General features: G+C 49.8%; 1 protein-coding gene across 11 annotated transcripts in view; it reads left to right on the top strand.

Annotated features, from left to right (window-relative positions):
• Window positions 1-25037, top strand: part of RAB3IL1 (RAB3A interacting protein like 1) — a 70319-nt gene that overhangs the window by 8338 nt on the left and 36944 nt on the right. For 5 of the 11 annotated variants that reach the window (XR_013346303.1, XR_013346302.1, XM_077818140.1 and 2 more), the window contains exons 1-10: window positions 7759-7799; window positions 8515-8764; window positions 9162-9257; window positions 10294-10371; window positions 11138-11353; window positions 14986-15114; window positions 15260-15372; window positions 16484-16507; window positions 19008-19107; window positions 20754-20820. Coding sequence is in view for 7 of the 11 variants with exons in the window: in XM_077818140.1 (XP_077674266.1) it covers window positions 7774-7799; window positions 8515-8764; window positions 9162-9257; window positions 10294-10371; window positions 11138-11353; window positions 14986-15114; window positions 15260-15372; window positions 16484-16507; window positions 19008-19107; window positions 20754-20820 (1099 nt within the window). In the remaining 4 variants the exon portion in view is untranslated. Of the gene's footprint in view, window positions 1-7758; window positions 7800-8514; window positions 8765-9161; window positions 9258-10293; window positions 10372-11137; window positions 11354-13599; window positions 13914-14985; window positions 15115-15259; window positions 15373-16483; window positions 16508-19007; window positions 19108-20753; window positions 20821-21358; window positions 24163-25037 lie in introns of those variants that run through there. The other 6 variants (XR_013346304.1, XM_077818144.1, XM_077818142.1 and 3 more) reach the window with 4 other exon arrangements.

Below are 25037 nucleotides of genomic sequence, written 5' to 3'. Positions count from 1 at the left end.
TTGCATCGCTGGAATTGTTGCTTGGGAGTCATGTGTAGGTATAAAGTGCAAGGGAGGCAGTGTGGCTTAGCAGTCAGAGCTCAAGACCGGGAATCACAAGACCTGGGTTCTTACCCTCCTGTGATACCCTCTGAGACAAAGCATGACGTGGCCGCTAGATGTGGTTGTTAATACAGCAACAGCCTTGTAGTTAGCAAATAGGCTCTGGTACTCGGGTGCCTTGTGTCCTAATCCTTGCTTTGCCACTGAGTCACTGTGTGACTTGGAGGAAGCCAGTTACCCTCTCTGTGCCTCAGTCTCCCTGTCTGTAGCATGGGGGCTATAATACCTACCCCTCCGGGATGGTGTGAGGGTTATTTAGTTAAAGTTGGTAAGGAACTCTGAGACCCCTGGTGAAACATGGCACCACAGGGCTTGCTAAGACCTGGGCTGGAACTTAGTTCCCTAACATGATTTTACAAGTGTGGTATCCTGTCCATAGAACAATGCCAGACAACCTTTCTTGTACCATTAGCTGCAGAGTATCTGGATGTAGCTGTTGTCTAGTGGGTTACTAAAAAAAATACTCATGTTGACTGCTCACCTCTCACCTCCCTCATATAGCTGTCACTGGGAACACATTAAGTGAATCACCGTTAGGTCCACCGTTGTTACTTGCTGCTTCCCCTGTAATTCTTCCCTCGCCTCATTTGTCTCTGAATTAGCTTTTCCTCCATCCTATGAAAAGGAGAAACAAAGAAAAGCAAAGGAGGAGGCTTACATGAAAAGACCTATTAGGTCCCCTCTAGTTCATTTCCTGACTGGTGAAGGATTGTTCTGGCAATATATTCTTCGGGACTCTATCCAATCTAATTTAAAATGTTTGAATTCCACCCCATCATTTACTGGAGATGTTAATAGGCGAATAGATCTCCCTCTCTCCCTTTCCTGCTTTGTGCCATATTTATCTTTGGTGCAGCTCCATTGATTTCTACAGCGGTATGCTGCGGTGGGTTTGTCTCATATAGTTTAAATGTTCCTTTGATTAGCTTCATCCCTTTCCTCCTAGTCATACCCTGTTAGATCACCCTGACTAATTCCTTCCTTGGTGTTTATACCCTTCAAAGACTCTTAATCCCATTTTCCTTGTCATTATTTAGGCAAATTATACATATTTATGTTTGCTAATCTTCTCTTGTACATTAATGCAGCAAAACCATTAATTATTTCTCTTGCTGTCTTCTGAATACTCTCTGATTTGCCAACATGGGATTTGAGCAGCCCAGAGCTGAATATAATACGGACTTGGTGTGGTCTGGCCAGCACAATGTAGGGAGAACCGTCACCTTGCTGGTTGGTCATGCAATATTTCTATTTGTGCACTCCCAGACTGTAGTTGCCTATTTTTGCTTGCATCGCATTGTGCACTTCTCTCTAGGTTGGAGTTTGCTATGGGTTTGCAATGGAAAGAGTCTTGTCGACTTCAGTGGGCTTTGGAGCAGGGCCCCAAGGTGCGTTGCTGCTTCCCTAGTGCCTCCGACCCGTTGAGGTATCTCTGTATGGATTACTTTTGCTCCGTAGTATTAGCTTTCATTTTTTCTGGCAGAAGCTCATTTAATTTCTTGCCCATTCTTTCCCCACACACTTGCTGCTGTTTTCAGCACTTCCCAATTTAGTATAATCTGCACGTTAAATTAGTGGGCGGCTTCCCTCCCCTTCCAGAGCGTTAATGAGGTTGTTCGGTAAAATCGTGCCCCACATGCCGATCTCTGTAATGTTCCTCTGGACACCAATCCCTCTTGCCAAGCTGCCATTTATCATTCACTACACCTTGTTTATGGTCCTTCAGCCACTTTTCATTCAACCCATGTGACAGCACTTTGCTGTTCAAGCCAACTGGAATGAGATCTGCCTTGTAACGTTTTGTGTGACATTCTCATCAAATGCTTTGCTAAAGCCCAGCTATACATTCTGCCTTCCTCCTGGTTTTGTAATTCAATCAAAAGTGCCATCCAGTTTGCTTGGAATGATTTGTTCTTAATAACCCATTCCCATTATGCGTAAAGACTTCTTTCTCTGCGTATTTTTTGTGTTGTTTTATATGGCACATGGGCTGGATTTATCAGATAGCAATTACCAGGATCACACTTTCTTACTTTTTAGAAGATTGGTACCACATTTGCTTCCCCATCCAATTCTATGGTATCTCTCCCAGTTCTCCCATGATTTCTCAAATATAATTTCCAGTTGTTATCTAGTTCTGTTAGCACCCTGGAATTCATGTCATCCATACAAACTGTCCTGATACATTCTGCCCCTCTTCCCTGTCACCCCCTGCCCCCGCCTACCAATTATTTATCTGCTTCTTACCAACAATTGAGAGCTGGGATCTTGTCTTCAAACCTGCATATGAAGAACCTAGCTCACTTGGGCCTGGATCCAATGCCTACTGAAGTCACTGAGAGTCTTTCTGTGCGCTTTAGGAAGCTTTGGATCAGGCCCATGGTGCTATATAAACAATAATCACCATAGGATCTTCATCACAGCCTAATCAGCCTAACCTCTTTCTCCTGGTTTTTTTCCTTAATGCAAATTTTTAAAGAGGAATTTGGCTTCTCAGCCTTTTGGTTTTAATCATTCATTTTAGCCTCCTCCTCATTTATTAATGCCCTTCCCGTTCTCCCCAGTAAAGAAGCTTCTGTGGGCTCAATCCTGCTCCTTTAGAAGTCAATGGCGCAGGCCCTGTGCAATACACCTTTAGCCGCCAGCAGCACTCATTCCCTGTGCTTTTGGATTAGTTGCTGCTCTTATCTTTTCCTCCCACTCTCTACCCCCCGTTTCCCTGCACCACGCCTCTCCTCTTTTAACCAGGGTCTCTGAATTATATTGGCTGCTGCTCGTCCTTTGCTGTCTTCTATCCTAGAGCAATTGTGATCTGTTGGGCCTCGTCTCATCTGACCTTTTCCCTTCTCTCTGCCTCTCTCCTTTTCTGTCTTCTCTTTATTCTCTCTCCTGGTTTTGCTTTGCCTCTTTACCTTCCTTTTGGCTCTTGCATTTGGATCCGGCTCCAAATCCACCCCCTAGGCTACTCCACCTCCCCATTATCCTCACCTCTGTTGCCCCCTTCCATGATGAACAGCCGTGGACTGGCACAGCAGAGCACCGATCAAATGTGAGGCTGATATTACCCACGTCCAGCTCTGAGGAGGACAAAGCCTCCACAAGGGGCTACTGACGATTATTGATTGACACCGGGGTTGGCTGCGTCAGTGCCCCTGGAAGCCATCTTGACCTCTGATGGCACATTGTATTTGTGGCCATATTGTCTGACAGCAGTAGTGGGTTGCAGCTTTCCCTGTTGAAGATCCCTGACGGGTTCCCCTTTAGAGCTGTGCACGTTCCCCAGCTCCCCAAGGACTCTCGCCACACACTGACGTCTCCCGACAGCTGGGTTCTGACCCTGCTGGAGCATTTCCCTCGCCTTCCCCTGGCAACACTGGAGTCACCCCGATCCAAGTCCCTTGGGAATCCCCAACTCTGCACATCCCCTGCTGCCAGAGCCCCTCTTCTCCCACTAGCTCAGAAGCTAAACAAGGATATTGCCTCTGGAGCCTGAGGCAAGCTCCTGACAAAAAGCTGCTGAGCCTCAGAGAGGAGCCTCCTGGAGGTGTCTCTTCAGCAGGAGCTCAACTTGGCATCCGGGCCCCGTTTCTGCTGTGGATGTATGTGCCAGCCTCTGAAACCAATAAAGAAGACAAATAGGGACCCCATATCTGCTCAGTGGGAATGCACTGGACTGAGGGTGGTAAATATTTGGTTAAAAATAGAGCCTGCTCCTCCTCAGTCAGGGGTGGTTGCTGTGTGTGTGTGGGAAATGCGGGTTTGCGGTGAAAGGGGTGAGGGTTCACTTGCCACAATGAAATTTTGGATCAGGTGGGAGCCAATGCCCTTAACTTTAGGCCCACTGTGTATTTGCTTGTATACCACACAGACCTGCTGGTGTCTCTCTTAAATTACGTCCATCAAAAATCCTGGATCATGGTGCTGGGTTTGGGGGCAGGGCAGAGGCCATTTCACAAACACCAGGGCTCCCTGGAGTCACAGGACTGAGTCCTGCTGTTGTCAGCTTTGTTCTTTGTCCCTCAGAGTGAGGTAATGGGAGCTCTGTGCAGTTCACTCCACATGTGGATCTTGCAGGTGAGACCTTAAAAATTGAGGCCAAGGCTTTGAAAAGAGACCACAACTCTCTCTTGTGGGGTCTTATTTCATATAAAAATGTATCCGGGACTGTAATTTAGCGCTTATACATAGTCAGTATTCTCAAAGTGCTGTACAGACATGAATGAGTTAATTATCTTTGCAACACCCATGTCAGCTAGAGGTGTAAATTACCTGCATTTTAAAGATAGGGAAACTGAGGCACGAATGGGGTGAAGTGAGTTGCCCAAAGCCACTCAGTAAATCAGGGATGGGGCTGGGATTAGATCCTCAGACTCCCAACCCAGTCTCCAACCACAGGACCGTCTTTCCCCTTGTAAGGATGCATTGCTCATGTCATTTTAAAGCAACCTGCATTGTATCTCACCCTCGAGCCCTGGTGGTTCATGACTTGCTAATACACACAGCTTCTCTTTCCAATCTCTGTTTCCCCAAGGGTTCAGCTGGGCTGAGTCTGGGTTTGGAAAATTCCCTTGCTGTGAATAACGGAGGCTTTTATTCACTAGCGTCATTTCAGATTTTGGGGGGGGGGCGGGCAACTTTAAGCGTGATTCCAGGGACTACGTAGGCACCTGAAGACTCGAGTTGTTTTGCAGATAATAACTTAGAAATATCTTACAGGAGCACCATATCTAATTCCTATATAAAGAAAGAAAATTAAATAAATATTAGACCCACTCAGCTCTCATACTAACATGTTCTGACATCTTGTGTCAAGTCACTTAAGGGACACTGGTTAGGTTTAAAAATTTAATGTATATTCTTACTTTGTTACGAACTATTGAATACAACAATTGTAGAAAAGTCTAGGTGACTTTCTATCACTTTTTAGCAGTTCGCCAAGCTTGGAATAGATCATTTAACATTTGGAAACATCCTATTGGGGCAAGGCCCCGTGAGTTTATACTGCACCTGCCTGGGGCTCTAGGGGTGTTTCCCCACTACAGATAATAGACTAGAAACTGACTTTAAACAGGAATGAAACTGACACTTTCAAGTCACTTTCACAGTATTGCCAACCACATACATTCAAAAATCATGAATTAGGCTCACCAAAAATCACGAGATTGGCTTTAAACTCATGAGATTATGTAAAAATAATAGATTTGGTGTTCTTTTTCTTTGCCTTCTGCTTTTCAAGCCTTTAGGGTGCACTGGGGTCACATTTTTAAGCTTTCTCCACAGCCCCTAGGGCTCGAAACGTCTTTTTTTTTTTTTTTTTTTTTTTTTTAAGAATGAAGGCTGAAATCATCACATATCCACTTGATTCCAGCATTTGGGGCTTTAAGGAAAACAATAATTATCATGAGACTCATGACAAAATCATGAGAGTTGGCGACTCTGTGATTTCAGTTTAAAGGCTAGTTACTTTCCAGAAGGCTCTTAAGCACAACACTACAGTGATTGCGTTGCAGTTTTCACAGGAGACTATTTAAAACCAAACACCAAGAAAATGCCACATTTTAAAGTTGAGAAAAAATTTGAGACTTCTGAGGTCTATCAGGGCCACTGCAGGCAGGAAAGAAAAATAAACAGGCAGAGGAGTTCTGGGCAGCTCTTCCTCTTGAAAGAAAGTTGGAGGGTCAAATCTTCTAGTCCTTAATCAAGTAAAACTTCTGTTGCAGTCAGCATCTTCACTCATAGATATTAAAATAAAAGGAGGACTTGTGGCACCTTAGAGACTAACCAATTTATTTGAACATAAGCTTTCGTGAGCTACAGCTCACTTCATCGGATGCTCAGTAACTATACACTTCATACTTAAATATCTGAGCCATCTTATCCAGGGCTACACATTTTATACACATTGACTCAGGGACTACATTTCCTGGCATATTCTGCTGAGCACATAGATGGTGCCCAGTGAATAATGCAAATCGTAACAATAATCGTCGACTCTATGGACTCTTTGGATGCAATTTCTGTTCTTTGTTCTGGAATTGGCCTGGATATAGCTGAAACCCTAAGAATTTGAGGCATAAACGCATCTGATACTCATATGGCAGTTTCTCATTCCTTCCTTTTCTCAAACTCAGAACAAAAAATGATAAAATGATTTTCAATTAAAATGTAAAATTGCACAGCAGCCAGTGCTTTACAGCCTAGCCTGGGGCAGGACCTGCCGCCCCTTGGGGCTTAAGTGATCTTCTCTCATCTGACTCTTATTCTCCCTCTTTCTTTTTTCATCCTTCCTGCCCTCTGTGCTGCTTTTCATGCTATCAACCATGATATCTTTCCCAATTGCCTCGGACCGTTTGCTGGAGTCTCAGAGAACTGGCCTTCTTGATTTTGCTCCCATCTATCAGAGTCCTCCTCTTTTTTTTTTTTTTTTTTCTTTTTGCAGCATATAGCGGAGAGAGAGGCTGGTCCAGTGGATAAGGAACTAGCCCTGAGAGACCTGGGTTCTACTTCCCCCATTGACTTCCTGTATGCCTTAGGGACAGAGTTTCAAAGGTTTTTAGGCATCCAAAGATGCAGCTAGGCATTTAATGGGGTTTACAAAGCACTTAACCTTCTAGGCGCTTTTGAAAATCCCACTAGGTGCCTAAATACCTTTGAAAATCTAGCCTCTAGTCTCTCTGTGCCTCAGTGCCCCATCTGTACAATGGGGATAACAACATGGCTCTACCTCACTGAGGGGCTGTGAGGAGAAATAGGTTAGACATTTTGAGGCGCTCAGATACTATGGTAATGGGGCCACATAAGTACCACAGGTAGAGTGGGAACTTCTCTATACCATGGCTATCCCTTCCCTGGGTTTTGGCCCCTTCTTTTCACGTGCGCCCCCCAAGTCTCCCACTTTTCTGAATGTAACCTTGGCTCAGAAGGCTTGGCTGTATTTCTTCTGCATCCCCTGCAACACCCGCCACCCCCTGCAGAGGGATTTCTGTTTTACAGGCCCATCTAATGACTTCCAGATCCTTAATTTAATTACCAGCCCTTTCTTATCTTAATCACTCTGCCTCTGTTTGTAAACAAAATACTGACTCCCTGCCCCAGGGCCACAAGCTTGGAGCAGCAGGTCTCCTCTGCAGAACTCACATTCCACACTCGGGCTGTGCTGCCCTTAAGAGCTCTGCATGGGAGCTCATCTCCTGTACGAAACTTGGGGTGGGGGAGGAGCCCCCCCCTCTAAATGGCACCTCTGCTTTTATTCCTCCCAAGGAACTGTGATCTCTCCCTGGGTTGTTCAGTTCTCCCTGGCTGGGTGCCAGCTGAGGGCAGAGTGACAGCACAGATACAGAGGGTGGGGTGGACTTTCTGCCATCCCTTCCCTTGCATTAACCCTAATCTCCCTTTGACAATAACCTGGCCCTTATAATGGGCTCCTGCACCCAGTGTGTGCCCTGGTGATTCTGTCCCGGTCCTTGTTCGAAGAGCTGGATGGGGGGAAGTGGCTTGTTTAGGGTTTTCCCTTCCTAGAAGGCCCTTCATCGAGGGAGAGTGAACCCAGCGCTGCCACCCACAGAGCAAAAGCAGCTCCTCTGAGCTAATCCTGCCTGATGCCCCTTGCGTTATCCCTCAGCACTCTTTAGAGAGACTCTGGCACTGTGGGAGTCTGTGCTTCTTCCCCAAATGCCAGGGCACCTGGAATTGGAATGGTGAGAGATGAAGCCTGTGAGTTGCCTCCCCTTCTTGATCTTGCCTCTAGAGAGGTGGATTCAGTTTCTGGAGTGGTGGATTAGCCCCTGAGCTACAGGTCCCTTAAGAATGGAGCCCCAGCAGTCCCTTGGCTGTTTTGGGATGAGGCTGACCCCTGCCGTTAAAGCCCTCTCAGCCCTTCGACCTGTCTGCAATTAACATCTTGCATGGTTGTCCTGTTCCCGTAGGGCAGCAGGCCAGATATGTGTGCTGCCCTGGTCTGTCCAGCACTGTCGATCTCCTCTGTGGATCACCAAGCCAGGGGAAGAGCCGTGCGCGCAGTGGGGCGAGACACCAGCATGACACGATCCAGCCGGCCTGCAAATGCTGTTGGAGACCCCTCAACTCTGCAGTGATCTTATAACCTGAGCTGCGGATTAGCCTGCTCTGTGTTCTTGTCTCAAGTGGCACATCCACCCCATGTCGCCCCCTCACCCTTCCACGCTCCTGAGACCTATACACTCTTCCTGCAGCATTATCATTCCCCAGGTATCGCAATCCCTCTCAGTGCTGGCCATTAGCCGAAGGCTCATTTCCACTGGGGGGAGAGCTTTCTATGGAGAACCCCTTAAATGATGAGAGCTGGGTGGGGCCATAAGGTGCTTGGATCCTGGCGCTGTCCACACCCTGGATCTCTGACCCTTGGCTCATGTGTCACATGCTTGTGTCCCCCAGCCAGGCCCCGTTCAAGGAAGGCAGCCAGCAGCTCCAGAAGCAGCCGGCGGTGGGACAGTGGAAGCCGCTGGCATCATCCAGCGGTGGGAAGGAGCTGCCACAGTTGGAACCCCGCTGCAGGGAGGCAGGTGGGGGAGACGACGGCCAATCCACAGCGCAGCTCAATGTCTCCCGCCTGCGCAGCTCCTCGGTGGAGATCCGTGAGAAGGGATCCGAGTTCCTGAAGGAGGAGCTCCACAGAGCCCAGAAGGTAAAGCCTTGGGCGCGGGTGTGTATATGGGGGGGGACAAGCACACCAAGGGGGGGGGTGGGGGCACAGACCAGGAATTGAAGAGTGAAAAGGGTAGAAGGAGCAGGAGTTTCCATGGGCTGGAAGGTGGGAGCACACCCTGTTAGGGTACTAACAATGAGCCCAGAGTGAGCGTCTGGAGTGGTTGGGGGTGAGTGGGGAAGGTGGGGCTGGAATCCGCACAGATGTGGGGCAGGGGGAGGGGTAGCGTCAGTGTGTGCAGAGCGGGAGGGGGCAGCAGGATGCAGCGGGAGAGAATGAGGCAGGTGGAAGAGAGTGGTGCTGTCTGCAGAGCGTACTGGGGCCTGGCATGTGCTTCTGTCCAGCATGCCGAAGTCCCAGGGCTTCCCCTCTGCAGGAGCTGAAGCTGAAGGATGAGGAATGTGAGAGGCTGTCAAAGGTCAGAGAGCAGCTGGAGCAGGAGCTGGAGGAGTTGACAGCCAGTCTGTTCGAGGTACCACTTCCCTCCCCCTTCCCCAGTTAGTCCCTAAACGGAGATCACTCACTGTCCCCCTTGGGACAGGCTCTCTCCTCACTTTGCCCACGCCTCGGGGTTTCGAGCATCCATGGCTAGCCCTTCCCAGTCTGAACAGTAGAGCTGGCCGATTGCATACGCAGGATGGCAGAGCATGGTGCAAGCTGGCACCTGTGTTAATGGGGAGGGGCAGCATGCAGGGCACTGGCATGGGGAACAGGCCTTCTCCCTTTCCCCACTCCACCTCCAGGCACCCCAGCCGCTCTGGCAGGAAACATGAAGCAGCACGTGTATTCGTTACACTTCGGTTTTCAGCCAGCGGTGTCTGAGGCAGGATCTAGTCTAGGAAAGTCTGGGTGTTTGTGTCCTGCTCCCCCCAAAGCAGCTGGTTTATTCGACTGTTGCTTCTGTTGCTGCTGAAGCTAGGCAGTTTAGTCCTTTCGCTGGTGCCCTAGCTGTGCCCTGGGCTTGCTGCAGCTGTTCTCATGTGGCCCATTCTACAGGCTGCCTGCTGCTCCCCAACCCTCTCCCAGATGCCAGCACCCAGCCCTTGCCTGGAGAGAGGCACCACAATGCCCTCAGTGCACCACCCCTGGGAGCTGCTTTACTGCATTCTGCTGGAGAGGGTGAACAATGAAAGGACCCACGTTCTTGTGCTATGGCTCATGATGAGCTCACAGGCCAGTAAAATCCTGTCTTCCAGCAGCCCAGGACACTCAACTGCCTAGCACTGGACAGAGGAAGGTTAGGGCCTTATTGTGCCAGTTGGAGACAGGCCTGCGCCGGGGGCACTGTGCTCTGAGCTCCCCACTGTCCTTGGGAAGGCTGCCACACTCGGTAGGGGGACCCTTGAGTACCCTGCCCCCCAGGAGAACTACTGAGCTGCATGTAAAACGCCAGGGTACAGGGTAGAATGTGTTGCTTGGCTTTGTGGGTTTGCTCATCGCAGGGGCTGTGTGTAGCTGGGACTCTGGCTGCGATGAGCAGGAGGTAACACGTTCTCCCTCTGCTGCAGGAAGCGCACAAGATGGTAAGAGATGCAAACACTAAGCAGGCTGCATCAGAGAAGCAGCTGAGGGAGGCCCGAGGAAAGGTGAGGACTCTCCAATCCATCCCCCTGCTGTACAGACACAGGGCTGCCTGTGGGCAGGGGGATAGCAACGTAGCTGAGGGTCACATCCCATCCAGTCTCCTCCCAGTGGGACCTCCTGGACTACTGGCCTCTAGACAGTCAGTAGGTCTCTCAGCTCACCGCACAGCTGCTACTGAATGTGGGGAAACGTGCCATTGAAACCAGCAGCAGATCCAACTCTCCTGTGAAAAACAGGGCCCTGAATTTCACCTGGGCTCCCACAAGCACAGAACTGACCAGCAGCTTCACCTAGCTGCAGTTTGTTGCCTAGTGCAGGACAAGCTGCTGCTTAGAGGCACCATGGATAAGGGAGTCTGGGGAGATAGGAGTTAGGGACAGGATTCCCTGATCAGGATGTACCAAGGGGGCATGGAGCTACATCTGCTGATGATGCCTCATCAGGGAAGGGGTCTCTGGCTACAAGACTTAAATATGCCCTGCCTGCAGAGCCTGAGCCATTGGGGGGATGTGGATTGGGAGGGGCAGGGAAGGCTCTGCAAGTTGTTTCTGATCTGTACAGACCCTGCTCCCTGGTTTGAGATTCTGGGACGAGCAGGGGGTGGAAGAGCTGGGCGGATGCTGTGGATGGATCAAGAGATGTCTCCTAGGCTGAGTGGGTAGCTGGGTGGTGCGGACGCCCCGGGATCCTGAGCATGCATTCCCTGTGCGGTGCATGGGACTCTGCTGGGTGGAGGTGGTGGCGTTGCTGACTCTCCTTGTCTCCCAGATCGACATGCTGCAAGCAGAGGTGACTGCTTTGAAAACTCTGGTGATCACTTCCACACCTTCCTCTCCAAACCGGGAGTTGCATCCCCAGCTCCAAAGCCCCTCCAAAACTGTCTTCAGGAAAGGGCACGGGCGGAACAAGAGTGCCAGCAGTGCAGTAGTCGCAGCCACCAGCCAGAGCCTGCCCCTGGAGTCGGTCAGCAACGAGTGCAAAGAGGTGGGTGAAATCCATTCACCACATCAGCTCTTGGCCCTGCGTGGGCTTGAGCCCACATGCTGGGGAGGGAGCTGGTGGAGGGATCTTCTCAGGGATTCCCTTGAGGTCTGCAGAGCCCACAACCTTTCCCCTGCTCCGTGGTTTCAGCGATGTTCACAGTAATGCCATTCGTGGATTAGGAGTCCTCTGAGTCTTGCTGTGCTGGGAGCTGGAGGTTTCTTGGCAAAATCCCAGACTGTGGGGACTTCCCCTTACAGGATTAACTCCAGTCTGGGATCAGGAGAGAACCTCTGCAAACAACCTGCATGCCTTTGCAGGACTTTCCTGGCTGTATGGATAAGGCTCGTAGCTGTGCTGGTATCAGGCCGTAAGCAACTACTGAGAACTGGCTTTCCTGATCTGCCTCTGCAGTCTAACGGCTGCTCTGACTAATGCTGTTTGCTTTGATTTCCCATCTGTCTAGTGTGGACTAGTGGTTAGAGCCCAGGACTGGGAGTCGGAATTTCTGCTTTCTGTTCCTTGGCTCTGCCACTGCCTCACTGTGTGACCTTGGGCAAGTCACCTTTCCTCCCTACATCTCAGTTTCTCTACCTGCAAAGCAGGTATTGCCTGCCTCCTGGATAGAGCCAGGCAAATAAATACAAACAGCTTTTGTGGCTGTTGTTTCAACTAAAATCCTATTAATTTCCTTCACTGAGTTTTGTGGCCCCTTTCATTTGGTCTCCCTAAACACTGATGTGAGTACAACATGGGTCTGCCAGAATTTATCTTTCTGCAAACAGTGTTGTGACTAGTTGTGTGAACACACCTTTGCACGAGTGTTTACACGGCCATCTGGAAAACTCCTTGTGGGTGTGAGAGCTGGAGGGACGAGGAAGCAAGTTTTGGTATTTGAGCAGGAAGAAAAAACACGTGGTTGCAGTGGGGGCTGCATGTGCTTTGCCTCCACCACCAGGAGCATTGGTGTCTGCAGCATGGAAGCATTTCAAGAGCAGGGAGGCACTTGGCCAGTCTGGCTTGTACCTAGAACGCAACCAGGAAGTGAGACAGCTAATCAGACCAGGAAGAGGTGACAAGAGAGGACTGGGCTGACCTCTCGGATGGCTCATTTGTCTGACAGTGACTTAAATGAATGGCAGTAGGGATGGGTGGATTCAGTCTGCACTTCAGCAGCTGCTAATATCACCGTGTATGGGATTAGAATTACACACACAGTTTGTGTGTGAACATGAGGAGAGAATCAAAGGAAGGGTCTGTTAAATAGCCATGAAGTCTTGCTTCGTTGGTTTACATCTACCTTTCTCTTGCTCAGGTAAGAAAGAACCCAGATATGTTGAAATCTGAAGTCCGAGTATGTAGCCAAATAGAAGGATCCTTCTTGTGGCAATAGGGAAAGAGGCTCCTCTCCCTGCATGAATCAAAACTCCAGTGAGCTGCTAAACAAGGTGATCCAATCAGGGACCAGAAGCAATAGCCTATGACTCAGGTGTCCAGTCAGTTAGCTGCACTATTGACTTGCTGATATCGAACAGCTGAAAAGCTAGCGCAGCCAGTGCCAGGCATTAGCTGAACAATTGTGACTTGGGGACAAACTTGTAAAAGTCCTGCTCTGTTTGCGTGCAGTTCATAAACAACAAAGGGCTGTGTTTGCTGATGCTGTCAATTGCTTGCTATAGTTACGAGGGTCAGTCACCGAAGGTCTGTAATCAATGGGAAATTCTTGGCTGGAAGGTGCTTGTAGAATACCAAAGATGGTAATTATTTTCCCTTTCTTGCTCACTAAATGCATAATCCTGGCAAGGTCCCTACTGCGCCCTTGCTCTGGTGTAAACTGTGTCTACACAAGGGATTTCCATTGGTGCAGCTAACCAGCTGCCTAAAATCCGGGGCCTACATTTTTAAAAATGTGACTAGTGAATTTGAATGCCTCTGTTTTTGGGTGCCTGACTTGAGACACACTTATGGGGCCTCAGGGTTGTGCAACATGTTGGGAAAATTGGGTTTCTTTAGGGCAGCTCAAGCTGGGCACCCAAAAACTGAGCAACCCCAAATCACTGGTCGCTTCTGAAATCATAGGCCAAGGAAATGCTGAAGAACCTAGGACCTTTTGAGAGGCACTCGGCATGCTGATGGGCAGAACTCGATTTTTCTGTATCGTCTGTCTCACGTTTTTGCCTTTCTTTCTCTGCCTGCCCCTCTGAACTGTTTCCTTGTCTGTCTCTCTTCTCTCCACTCGTCCTTCAAAGTTTGGGGTGCCCACTCTTCTCTCTCTGCTCCTCTGTATTGTCCCGGGGAAGGCCATCCACATCACCTATGAGCCAGGCTGGCAGGCCCTGGTGGGAGACTCTTCCTCGTCGTCCTCCTTGCGGCAGGTAACCTCTGAGCTAGAACAGATGTGGCACAGAGGACAGGCTAGGCGGAGGGTGGGATTCATCAGCCTCTCCCAGCTTCAGCCTTTCAGCTCTACCTTTCTTTGACACTAACATCCATTTTTTTTGTTTTGTTTTGTTTCTCTAATTGACTTCCATATTGTGGCGCTGGAGTTGTCTCCTGGCACCAGGTGAGCAGTCTCCATAGCATAGAGCTAGTGCACTGTCAGGACAGACTGGGCTGCTTTGTTCACTTATGTTTTTTTCATGCTGTGCTTGTTTTGTTCCTCCCTCCCCCTCCCCATGTTCCTTTAACAAACTATAACAGGGTCTGCTGGCTGTTTAAGGATAGGGCCAGGCCCAGCATGGTCCTGTCACTGCTGCAGCCTAGAGCCGAGGCATGCTGGGATTTGGCGTTGGACTGATGGGAATTGTAGGGCATGCTGGGAGCAGGCAGGGAAGCAGGATATAAAATGAGAGAGACTAGGGAAGAGGCAAGATTTGCTGTGGGTCCCTCACAGCTGTGAATTTGAGTCCCATCTGCAAAGGGGAATATGTGTAGCAGCTCCCAGGCCCTGGAAAGCTCCCTCTCTGCAGAGAACCCATAACAAATGTAGCCATTTGGTGCTCTGAAGGAAGGCTGCTTCTTATACCCTACTTTCCCTTCTGTGCATGCCCTGCTGCCTATAATCCCCATCACTTCTGGGAACAGCTCCTCTCAGAATTCCTCAGTTCTGGGCTGCCGCAGCTCCCAGGCTGCTGGGTTTGGACCTGTCTTTAAAGGGCCAGCACACCTGCTACACAAATGGATAGAAATGGTGATGGCTATTCACTGAAAACTTTTCCCTGACTCACTCCTTTGCTGTATTGACCTCTTTCTCCGAGGGGATTCTGCCTTTATGTCCTGAACTTCGTTGCCATCGTGGGCTAGCCCTGGGATGAGAGGGGAATTTGGTCTATTCACTCGCTCTCTGGCTGCCTCCCCCAGTGGGAACTCTGCCTTGCCCTTGGGGAACTCGGGCATTTCACAGGCCTCAGATTGAGCTACCCTCACCTGGCATGTTAATCTGTCACAGAGATGGTGATGTGGGTGGCAGACAAGGCAGATGCAGAGGTTCCCCTGGGGGCGATCCTGCTTTTCTCTGCAGTTCCAAGGCAGCCTTGTAGTTGGGGAATAGGTGTGCTAACTCTTGTGGTGTCTTTCCCCCTCTCCCCAACCCCACACCTTCTCTCTTCCTCTGTCTCCCCTGACACTCGCTGCAGGTTGACTCCATCCTGTTTGCCGAGTTCCAGGCCTGGAAGGAATCCCCGACTCTGGAAAAATCCTGCTCCTTCCTGGAGAGGATTTACCGGGAAGATGTGGGGCCCTGTCTAGACTTCACCAAACAGGAGGTGAGGGCTGGAGCAGAAGCAAGGACTTGGGGGATCGTTCTGCTCAGACATTCAGGCTGTACTGATGCTGAGGAGGGGCGCAGTCGCCACATCACCGGACATGAGCTTTGCTGATCTGAATTCAGTTCTGTGTTTCTTGCTGTAGCTATCAGAGCTGGTGCGGGAGGCCGTGGAGCGGAACACACTCACCATAGAGCCTGTGGCTACCCAGACGCTGCCCGTGGTGAAGGTGTCGGCAATGGAATGTGGCGGACCAAAGTAAGGAACTTTCCAGGTGCTCCCTTAGTCATCGCTGACTCTCACATCCAGTCTCCTCCCAGGCTACGGCAGCTTCCATCCCACACATCTGCTCAGTCTTCTGCTGTGTCTCTAGAGCGCTATCTCAGGTCTCTCTAGGGGTCCCATCACCTGAGCATCTGAGCAGTACTGGGTAGTAGCTGAGTAGTCTGGTGTAGAAACGCCTCTTTAGCTAATATTTCACAGTGTGTTTTCCCATCCCAAACCAAGGCCAGCAGCTGGCCTGGATCCAGGCACTTACCACTAGGGGCTGGTTGAACCACATGGAGTTTGAGGCCTTGGAGTCCTGAATCATTTTTGGGGGCTGGAAAAACTATTTGGAGTTCACAAACTTACTGAATGTTTTCTTCCTCTAACTTAAACTCGGGGCGGGGGGAGTCATCCAAGGGTGAGTCATTTGAAAACATTATCTCTCAAGGGTAGAATTTGCTATGTACTGTGGATAGGAGAACCCCCATAAGCTGAGCCGGCAGGACGGGGTGACCCGCAGGTGGTGTTTTTTATTCCTCCCCTCTTGCAATTTCTCCTATGCATGTGTCCCATAGTGTCCAAGTTCACATCACATTTTTGAACCCATGATGCTCTAGGTGCGTTTGAAATGTGGCAAAATGAGCTCACTCATCTCTCCTCCCTGTCTTTCACCCCAATCCCTCCTGAGAGCTGCATCGACTCTTTTCAGAGTTACTACTGTGACAGCTTGGGAATCACTTGTCTGTCTGTGTTCCTGATGTTACAGGGCCTCAGTTCCCCCAGGAAGGGCGGTGGCAGGAAATGGTTCAATCCAGTATGACTGCAAACAGAGAGGGGTCAGACTCCTGAGCTTTACGTTTCTTGACCAAGAGAGAGGATTTCACTGAGCTGTTGTGTTTAGGTCAGCTTGGTCCAAGCCAAAGGTCATCTGTCATGTCACGAGGCAATGACCTGAATGACACATAGACTGCATGGCAAGCTGTTCCACATTCTCTCTCTTCTCAAAACAAATCACTCTGTGAGTGTTAGTCCCATGCCAAAACCAAGCCGTCCTGTGTGTATCCTGACTGGTTGCCTTTTGTTCTTTTGTCTCTTCTCACAGCGGGTTCCGGTCACAAATTGTAACGTAAGTGATTTTTAGCCAATGATTAAATATCTCTGATCCATTAACAAGTTACTAACTCCCCTGGTTACTAATGGCTTTGTGGCTGGAGTTTAGCCAGTAACTTTTTTAATCCTGTTAATGCCGGAACGTGAATTGAAGGTCCCACTTACAATACTCTTTGGGACAAATGCCTAAAAGTGACTAATGATTTTGGGCCCAACTTATAGAGAGGCCTGGTTTCTGGAGTGTGAGTGCTCGGCACTCTCTGAAAATCTTCTCCCTTTAATATGTCTCGAAAACCAGGCAGCCCAAATCACTCCTCACTTCAGAAAACATAGGCCAGGCTTCTTCTTTTATTTTTTGGTGCGTTTGTCTGTTTAAATCCCTTGCTAGTGGGGGAGAGAAGATAAACAGGCTCACAAGCCTTCCTGAACATTTGGTGTCACATTTCCAATCTCTCTGATTCTTTCTGCCTGATTCATGGCCATCCTAGCTACTTTCACAGCTAAGGAGTGAAGTCAGCATCCAGCACAGAGGCGTGGGGACTGAGAAGGATGTGACGGTGGTTAAATGCTGAGAAATCCCAGGAAATCCCTATTGGGCTGCATGGAGTGATGCTGGAAATGTTCCTGGAATTTTTCAGCAAATGCTGGAAACTGGAGTTCTTTTTACAGACAGTTGAAAAGAGTCAGAGAAGATCAGGACACCCCAACATCTCCTGGCCTTTGATCTGGAAAGACTCCCCTCAGTTTCAGTGGGCTTTGGATCAGGCCCCATCTGATTAAAAGGGACTCTGGAGGGCACTATAACTTCACTGCCTCCAAGATACCAACTGCAATCATTGGGTATAATCAGCGATGAGCCCCAGTGTATAGTCCATGTGGTCATTCAGTGAAGATGCCAGACCACATGGGCATTCCACTTTTGTTGCAGATGGGATTTAATTTATAAACCTTTTCTTGTTTAAGTTCGTGTTTGAAGTTTAAAAGTTAATGTTTGAACTTGGCCTCTGTGTGACATTGGCACAGGTTAGAACTGACCGACTGTGCTGTGGGTTCCAGCAGAAAAAGCTTCCCGAAAGAGCACGCGTTAAAGGACAACAAAGGAATGATACACTGATTGGAAGAGAAGACATGCAGAAGGGGAGGTTGAAGGAGCTATGTAGTAGCATGCTGCCAGAGAGTATTACATATCCCCTTTGTGGCTGGACCGTAGAAGAGGTTATCAGCCTTCGACTGTCTCCAGATAATGGAGTTAGTCCTTTTTAGCTCACATGATAGAGGCTTGTGTTTTGAAACTGGGTTCAATTCCCAGTGAGTGGTTGTGTGCACAGAGACAGATGATGAGGAACATTGGTAAAACTCCCATTGGCTTCAGTGAAAGCTCTTCTTGAGTAAGGGCTCCAGGCTTTGGCTCTGAACTGGGCATGAGCCAAGGGAAAAGCATAGGCATTTTGGACTTACACCAGTGTGACTGAGCTCAGGATCTGGCCTTTGGTGTATAAATACCTTCAGAGTAACAACAATATAAACTGAGAAAGGGGAACATTCCCAGTCTTGGAAGATGGTAGGGCAAAGAGCAATAACTTTAAAGATAAGGAAGAAGAAGGTCTAAGAGGGATGCTCAGAGCAACGGAGTAGTGAAGGGGATGGTTGGTCAAGGCACCATTGCTACAGAGTTCAAGAGAAGGTTGGAGACTAGGTTAATGAGAATAAAATAGTGAGAGACCCTGCAAAATGCAGGGATCAGATTGGGTGGTCCAAGTGGCTCTGGTCCATCAGGGAATCTGTATTATGGAGGGAATATGTCCTAAAACCCCACCACTCCCATTGTGATAGTAGTAGAATGGAACAACTTAAAGATCTGAGTATGGAGCGTATGGTGCCATGTTTCTGTGTGGAGAAATTGAACCACAATCTGAGCTTGGCCGCAGACCTTCTGATGTGCACTAGACCAGGTCTCAGGGGCAGTCTGAATAGCTGTCATACGGCACTCTGACCAAACAGATCCAGCCCTGAGCTGTGATGAAGGAACAGCCCTCTCCCCTCACAGAACATAGAGCCCCTTTTCCTAAGGCTGAGTAACCCACAGTGCATGTATGATGGAGAGGGTGCAGAGAACAGACAGAACTCTTTACACTTGTTACATTGCTTTATCCTAATGTCTAACAGCTTTTCTCCTGGCCTGTTGCCAGCACTGCATGTCCTTCTGGTTTCAGACCATCCCGGGGAGCCCTGGCGTGCAGGGCCCTGTATCAGTTTACCTGGGGATTGTGTAGCTCCTGGTGCCTCCTGTGCAAATGTAGGATGAGAATTCTCCTGTACTTGCCCCTTCCTGCAGCTTTTATTGAATTGTTCCTGGCAGCAGAGAACTCAAATCCCACCTTCTTCTTTCCTCTCCTGGGCTCTGACTGACTCAGACCTGGCTGCTGGGGGTTGGCTTGAGGAAGCTGCTAGCTGCCATGCTCTGTTCCTCCAGGAGTTCTCCTTCACTGAAGCACTGTTTTCCTTTCTCCTGGCAGGAAGTGCGCTCTGAGTGGCCTGTCCCGAGCCTGCAAACACCGCATCAAGCTGGGGGATTCTGGGAACTATTATTACATCTCACCATCCTGCAGGGCCAGGGTAAGTCCTCCAGTATCCCAGGGGCCAGCTCGTCTTCCCAGCTCCTTCCAGGAACTGAAACAGAGTAATCCCTGGTGTAGCTCCACAGAAGACAGTAGGAGTGAATTGGGCTGATAGAGTTGGGTTGGCTCTCAGTCAGTCTGCATTGATCGCTGCTCCCCCGCCCTGTTTCTCAGGGTACAATACCATGCAGTGGTCTGGGTTGTGTCACTCATTTAAGGCAACAGTAACTTTCAAAATATGTCTTTACTTCTCTCTTCTCCATGATTTGATTCTCTGTGAAGCTTTGATTTCCTTTGTCAAACATTGTATTTCACTGTTCCTTGAATGCTGGGTTTCGTTACTGTGCAGTGGAGAGCCGTGACTAAGGCTGTCTGGAAGCAGACTCTCCTTTTACTCTGGAGAGCACTGAACAGATAAATTATTCAGTATTATTATGGCCCTGATTCAGCAAAGTACTTAAACAAATGGTTATGCTTAGCTCTCTTCAGCAAAGCTATCAAGCATTTGCCTAAAAGGTAACCATGTGTTTAAGTGCTTTGCTGACTTGGGGCCTAAAGGAGCAAATCATTCCCTACAGCAATCTCTGTCTGGGATAGGGCTGTGGGGGATATTGGCAACAGAGCTCAAACTTTGTCACTTCAACAAAAGCAGTCCAATTTAGTACAACCCCTCCTTGCACAAACAGTGTAGTTTTTCTCTAGGGCTGTTTTCAAACAAAAGAAATTCCCATGTTGTAAAACTTCCTTCAGCAGAGCTCAGTTCTTCCTTTCAAGTCTGAATGTTCACAAAGTGCAAAAGTTCTAGGTCCTTATTTCTGGCCTAGGATGTTTCAGTTACAAATATTGTAGTGAAACTTTGCCAGCCCCTGTTCATAGACTATCAGGGTTGGAAGGGACCTCAAGAGGTCATCTAGTCCAACCCCCTGCTCAAAGCAGGACCAATCCCCAATTTTTGCCCCAGATCCCTAAATGGCCCCCCTCAGAGATTGAACTCACAACCCTGGGTTTAGCAGGCCAATGCTCAAACCACTGAGCTATCTCTCCCCCCATCATCTTTACACAGCCTTAATTTCGGATACTGAATACACATAAATATCTGCCTCTCTCCTAACTCTCCTCCCTGGCTTAAAATACACAGGACTTAGAAAGCTCTTTTCATCCATAATTCTCAAAGTACTTCAGTATTGCTGCAGGTGAGGAAATAGGGCCCCAGAGAGATGAAGTGACTTGCTCAAGGTCACACAGTGCCTCAGTGGCAGAGCAGACATTAGACCCCACCACCCTTTACTCCCAGTCTAGCTCTATATCTGCATTTCCCCTGCCTATCCCACTTTACTCTCCTCCTCCTGCCAGGGAGAGTCCCATGGGTTTGTGCCAGGATTTCCAAAGTGACAGTAGTCATGAGCTCCCATTGACTCCAGCTGGAGTTGCGGGTGCTCTGCACTTGTGAAAATCAGCCCTGTGACCATAGAGGATGGCGCCAAAGCACTGAGGTGGGTGGTGGCGATGCCAAACCCTGCAGACTTAAGGAAAAGGGGTCCTCTGGCCAGCGTATCTGCATTTGCTTTGGCCAGCCCCTGCTGTGCTATTATTATTATTGGTGAGGCCGTTTTACAGCAATGTCTCTCTCTCTCTCTCCCCTAGATCACAGCCGTATGCAACTTCTTCACCTACATTCGCTACATCCAGCAGGGCTTGGTGAGACAGGATGGTAAGAGGCAGCTGGTGGCCCCCAGCAGAGGGTTGGGTGTGGCTGCCTACTGCTGGTCAGTGGGAGCTATTGCAAGGGCTGCTCCCTGTTGCAGAAAGGGACTGGGTTCCTTATGTTCAGTGAAGGGAGGTGAGAGGGCAGATGGGATTTTCCCTCGGCCTAGTAAATGCTCTGGAGGGATGGGAGGGCCCCAGTCTAGCTGAATGGGAAGGAGATGTGGAGAGCTCTAGACAGGTTGAGGGAGAGAGGTCAGTAAAGGGGCAGGGAAGCAAGGGAGGGGGACAAGAGGCCTGAGGTGTGGGACAGGCAGGAGTGGGGTGGAGAAGGAAAGGAGGTGCTCAGACTCTGTGCTTTGGGGGCTGTGCCCCATGCTGCAGGGCTGGCTGAGCAGGATGGCCCTACTCCTGTGGCTCACTCCAGTCCACGTGTACTCTCAGTGTGGAGCTACGTCCCACTCATAGGGGAGGGGGCTGAGCCAGGTGGCTCGCACGGCGCCTAGCGTGGGGCTGGCTAACCCCCCTGCCCCTTTGCTTTGCAGTGGAGCCGATGTACTGGGAAATCATGCGGCTCAGGAGGGAAATGTCCATGGCCAAGCTGGGCTTCCACCCCAGCGCGATGTAGGCTGGGCCTCGCCGTCTGAAGGGAGCTGCCCCAGCTTGAAGGTCACGTACTCCAGCAGGCAGACAGACTGAGGCAGTGCATCTATGCCCCCGGGGTTCCCTCCCTCTCCTGGCCTGACATGAACTGCAGAGGGGAGGAGCATGAGTTCCCCCGTCCAAAGGCCTCCTTGCTGCCGTTCTCACAGCGACTGAGATGCAGACACCCCCTCTCCCCCCAGAGATGGGCTGGTCCTTTGAGCTCTGTGGGGTGGCCAGCTCTAAGTTCTGTCCATAGTGGACCCTTTTCTCTATGCTGCCTATAGCCAGTTTTTTTAATTTTATACACGATCTTGCTTCTGCGGATTCTCCCAGACCTGCTGTGCACGAGGCTGGTCTGGGGCTCCCCCGTTTGGCAGTGGGTCCTTCGGCACCGAACTGCAGCTGGGCCTTCCCACATCCACCCCTCTGCCTGAAGCAGGGGTGCAGTATTGCCCAGCTGTCCCCCAGCCCTCACTGGTGCCCCCTGCAAATGCCAGCACCGCACAAAAACCTCACTAAGAGCCATGCAAAGCATGTTTTCCAAGTGCTTCCCTGCTCCTCTGGCAGTCGCCTATCGGAGTCACTTTCCATTCACTCAGTCACAAAGAGGGGTTTGATTCTCTTTTCAGCTCAGGGTTTGGTTTTGTAATCCAGCTCAGAGCCGGAGAGCTACAGCGTAGGCCAAAGCTCCATGCCTGGGGCCTTGGTCTCAGTGCAAATGGAAATTGCAGAACAGAAAAGCTGGCCACAGCTATGCTGAGGTTGGCTGTACTAGGCTGCAGACAGTGTCTCTTCGGGTCCTCGTGAGGCAGCGGTGCCCTGCTATGGTCACTGCAGGAATGAGCATCTCCCTGTTGCTCTGCTTTAAACCCCAGCCAAGGACAGATGCCTCGTAGCCACTCCTATTTCTAGGCTGTGGCTTCAGGCATTCACCTCCCTGGGGCTGTCTCCTCTCTGGCTCTCCTTATAGCCCCCAACTCAGGCAGTCACTACTCAGTGGCCAGTTATAGGCTCTGGCCCTGGGCATTCACTTCTGTGCTGCTCGATTAAGGCCAGAAGGAACCATTAGATCATCTAGTCTGACCTCCTGTATAACAGGCTGTAGAATTTCACCCAATGACTCCTGTATTGGACCCGAGCCTTGTCAGTGCTTCCTTAAAGGTCTCCCAGCTCCCCAGCAGGGGAGCCCTGAGACACCACTGCATGTGGGTGACAGCGCCTGGGGCAACCATCTCCTAGCCCCCCCTGCAGCTCACATCTCCCCTCCCACTGTCGTTAATATAGGAGTATATGCAGTAGTGCTGGGAGGGCCTGATCCAAAGCTCATTGACATCCTTGGACTCCCAGTGGCTTGGGCTCAGACATTTAAATATACACGGTGCTGTACAGAACCTTGCAAAGCCATGATCCTTGCCTTGGATTGTCTTTATAATTGAATAATTAACCTTTTCTACTATGTCATCATCTCGGCTGCCGTCCTGTGCTGTTACACCGTCTCGCATGGTGCTGCTGGACCGCGTTTCTCTGTGATGTAACTCCACTGCTATCAGCAGAGGCATGATTTGGCCCGTTAGCACCCAGTCTCAGATCATCTGTGACATCACAGCCTCTCCCCAGAGGGGCTGCTGCACAAGTAACCTGATAATGTGCAAAGGAAAACGCTCTGCGTGAGTCGCCTTCCGTTCCGCTTTGCGTTTGTCTGGGACCGGGGGGCAAATGGCAATAGAACCTCTGGGCTGTTTGCAGGTCAGCAGATGCCTCGTTGCATAAGAGCCTCTTGAGCGTGGGGCAGCAATCCTGGGAGAGGCACTTCTTTGATCGTGCGAATGCTGGCTGCGCCCTGCTGCTCTGCGGGAGGCTCTGCCTGGTGGCCCTTGGTGCCCCCCTGATGGCATACAGTGGCACTTGCAAGCAAAGGGTTGGTCAATAAGTGAAACTCAAGTCCTGCTCCCCAAAGGTAGCTGGGAGGAGGATGCTGGAAATGCTCCCATGGTACTTGCCTCTTCCTACTTAGAACAGGGCTGGTCTGAAACACCAGCACCCAGTTGTGGCCCCACAGCTTGGCTCTGCTTCTGCCACGAGCCATAGTGGGATTGCAAAGTTTAATTCCTCTTTAGCAGCTGGGTGTCCTGGAAATCCTCACTCTGATCCTGGCTGAAAAAAATATTAGCTGTTTTCTGCAAGGGAAGATGTTGTTTTACACTGTGAATTACAGGCCTGGAGAGAGAGTATTTAAGGACAAGCTAGGCTGGGTGCCAGCGTTTGAGCTGGTGTGAATCAGCATCTCTGAGTCCAGTGGAGCTATTCTGATTTACACCAGCTGTGATGAGGGAAAGCTGAGAATGTCCTCCTCAGATTCAGATTTCAGCTCTTTCCTTGCAGTTCCACCTGGATCTATTTTTCTTTGGTTTCTGCTCTAAACTGCTATGTAATGTTGCTGTGTGCTGTTAACCAGCTGCTGTGTTCCAGCCTGGAGGTCACTGCAGGTCAGCAGTGGGTGAGATGATCCCTCTGTGTAGATTTTCCTATCAGTTTGTAAAGTGCTTTGGGCTGAAAGGAGCTAGAGAACTGCAAGTTGTTATTGGTCTAGACACTTTGTTTTAAATGTAAGACAAAAACAGTGTGTTAATTGCTCAATTTAAACAGCAAGGTGGCTGCACTCTGCTCTTTATAAAGGAAAATAAACCTTTGCCTAGAGGAAGAATCACAATTCCGGACTCCATATTTGGCCTGGCCACACCAAGGGAGGGCAGGGAAGCAGTTTAGTGGCCACAATGAGGATCCGAATACTGTCGCTCTGTGATGATAAGCTGGACTAAGGCTCCTCAGGATGAGCTTATGTAGGGCACATGGATTGGTGTGGAGTTGCTGACCATAGTGCACCACCCTGGATTCCTGCACTGCCTCGACTAGGAGATGCCCTGGTGCCACTGTAGGAACTGGCAAATCCGAGACACTGGAACTGCAGAATTGCAATAGGAACAGGGGATACCATGGTAGTGTTACATGAAGAGTGGAATGGCAGTGATTGTATAGCCAGTTTAGGAGAATGTGGGTCTTTGCCTCCCTCTAGCGGCATAGGATTCTTATGTGTCTGCTACCCTTCTGACCAGGAGAGTTAACTCTTTAGCTCAAGGAGTAGATGCTGGAGCTGAAGGTTGCTGCGTTCAAACCCCACTGTTGTAAATGGGGGTAGATTGGTTATAATTGTTTTACTGGTCAGGCAAATGCTGAGTTTTAAGGGGGTTTGCAGCACCACATCTTCACTTCTGCCATGTGGGACCTGGTGACTGGGAAAGAAACTCAGCAAATCAAAGGTGAACAAGGTGCAGGGTGAGATCAGAGCAGAAAAGTGTCCAGAAATGTGCTACATTAGAGTCTAAATCATTCGCTGCATCAGGTCACCCTCAGCCTTCAGTGGGCTCCAGCTGCAAGAGGTCACCTGAGATGAGTTTACACAGCAGCCAAATGCCATTCCCCATCGCTGCTGGGGTTGAAGATGCCCTGGAGGTCAGTTCTCACTTAAATATAAGAGGATCCTGGGAAATTTTCAGCTCTGCACGTGAGTTAGCAATACAT

This window comes from Eretmochelys imbricata, chromosome 6, assembly GCF_965152235.1.
Source record: "Eretmochelys imbricata isolate rEreImb1 chromosome 6, rEreImb1.hap1, whole genome shotgun sequence".
NCBI classification, from domain to species: Eukaryota; Metazoa; Chordata; order Testudines; family Cheloniidae; genus Eretmochelys; species Eretmochelys imbricata.
The sequence above is the reverse complement of the archived record's forward strand: the minus strand, read 5'-3'. Positions and strand labels throughout refer to the sequence as shown.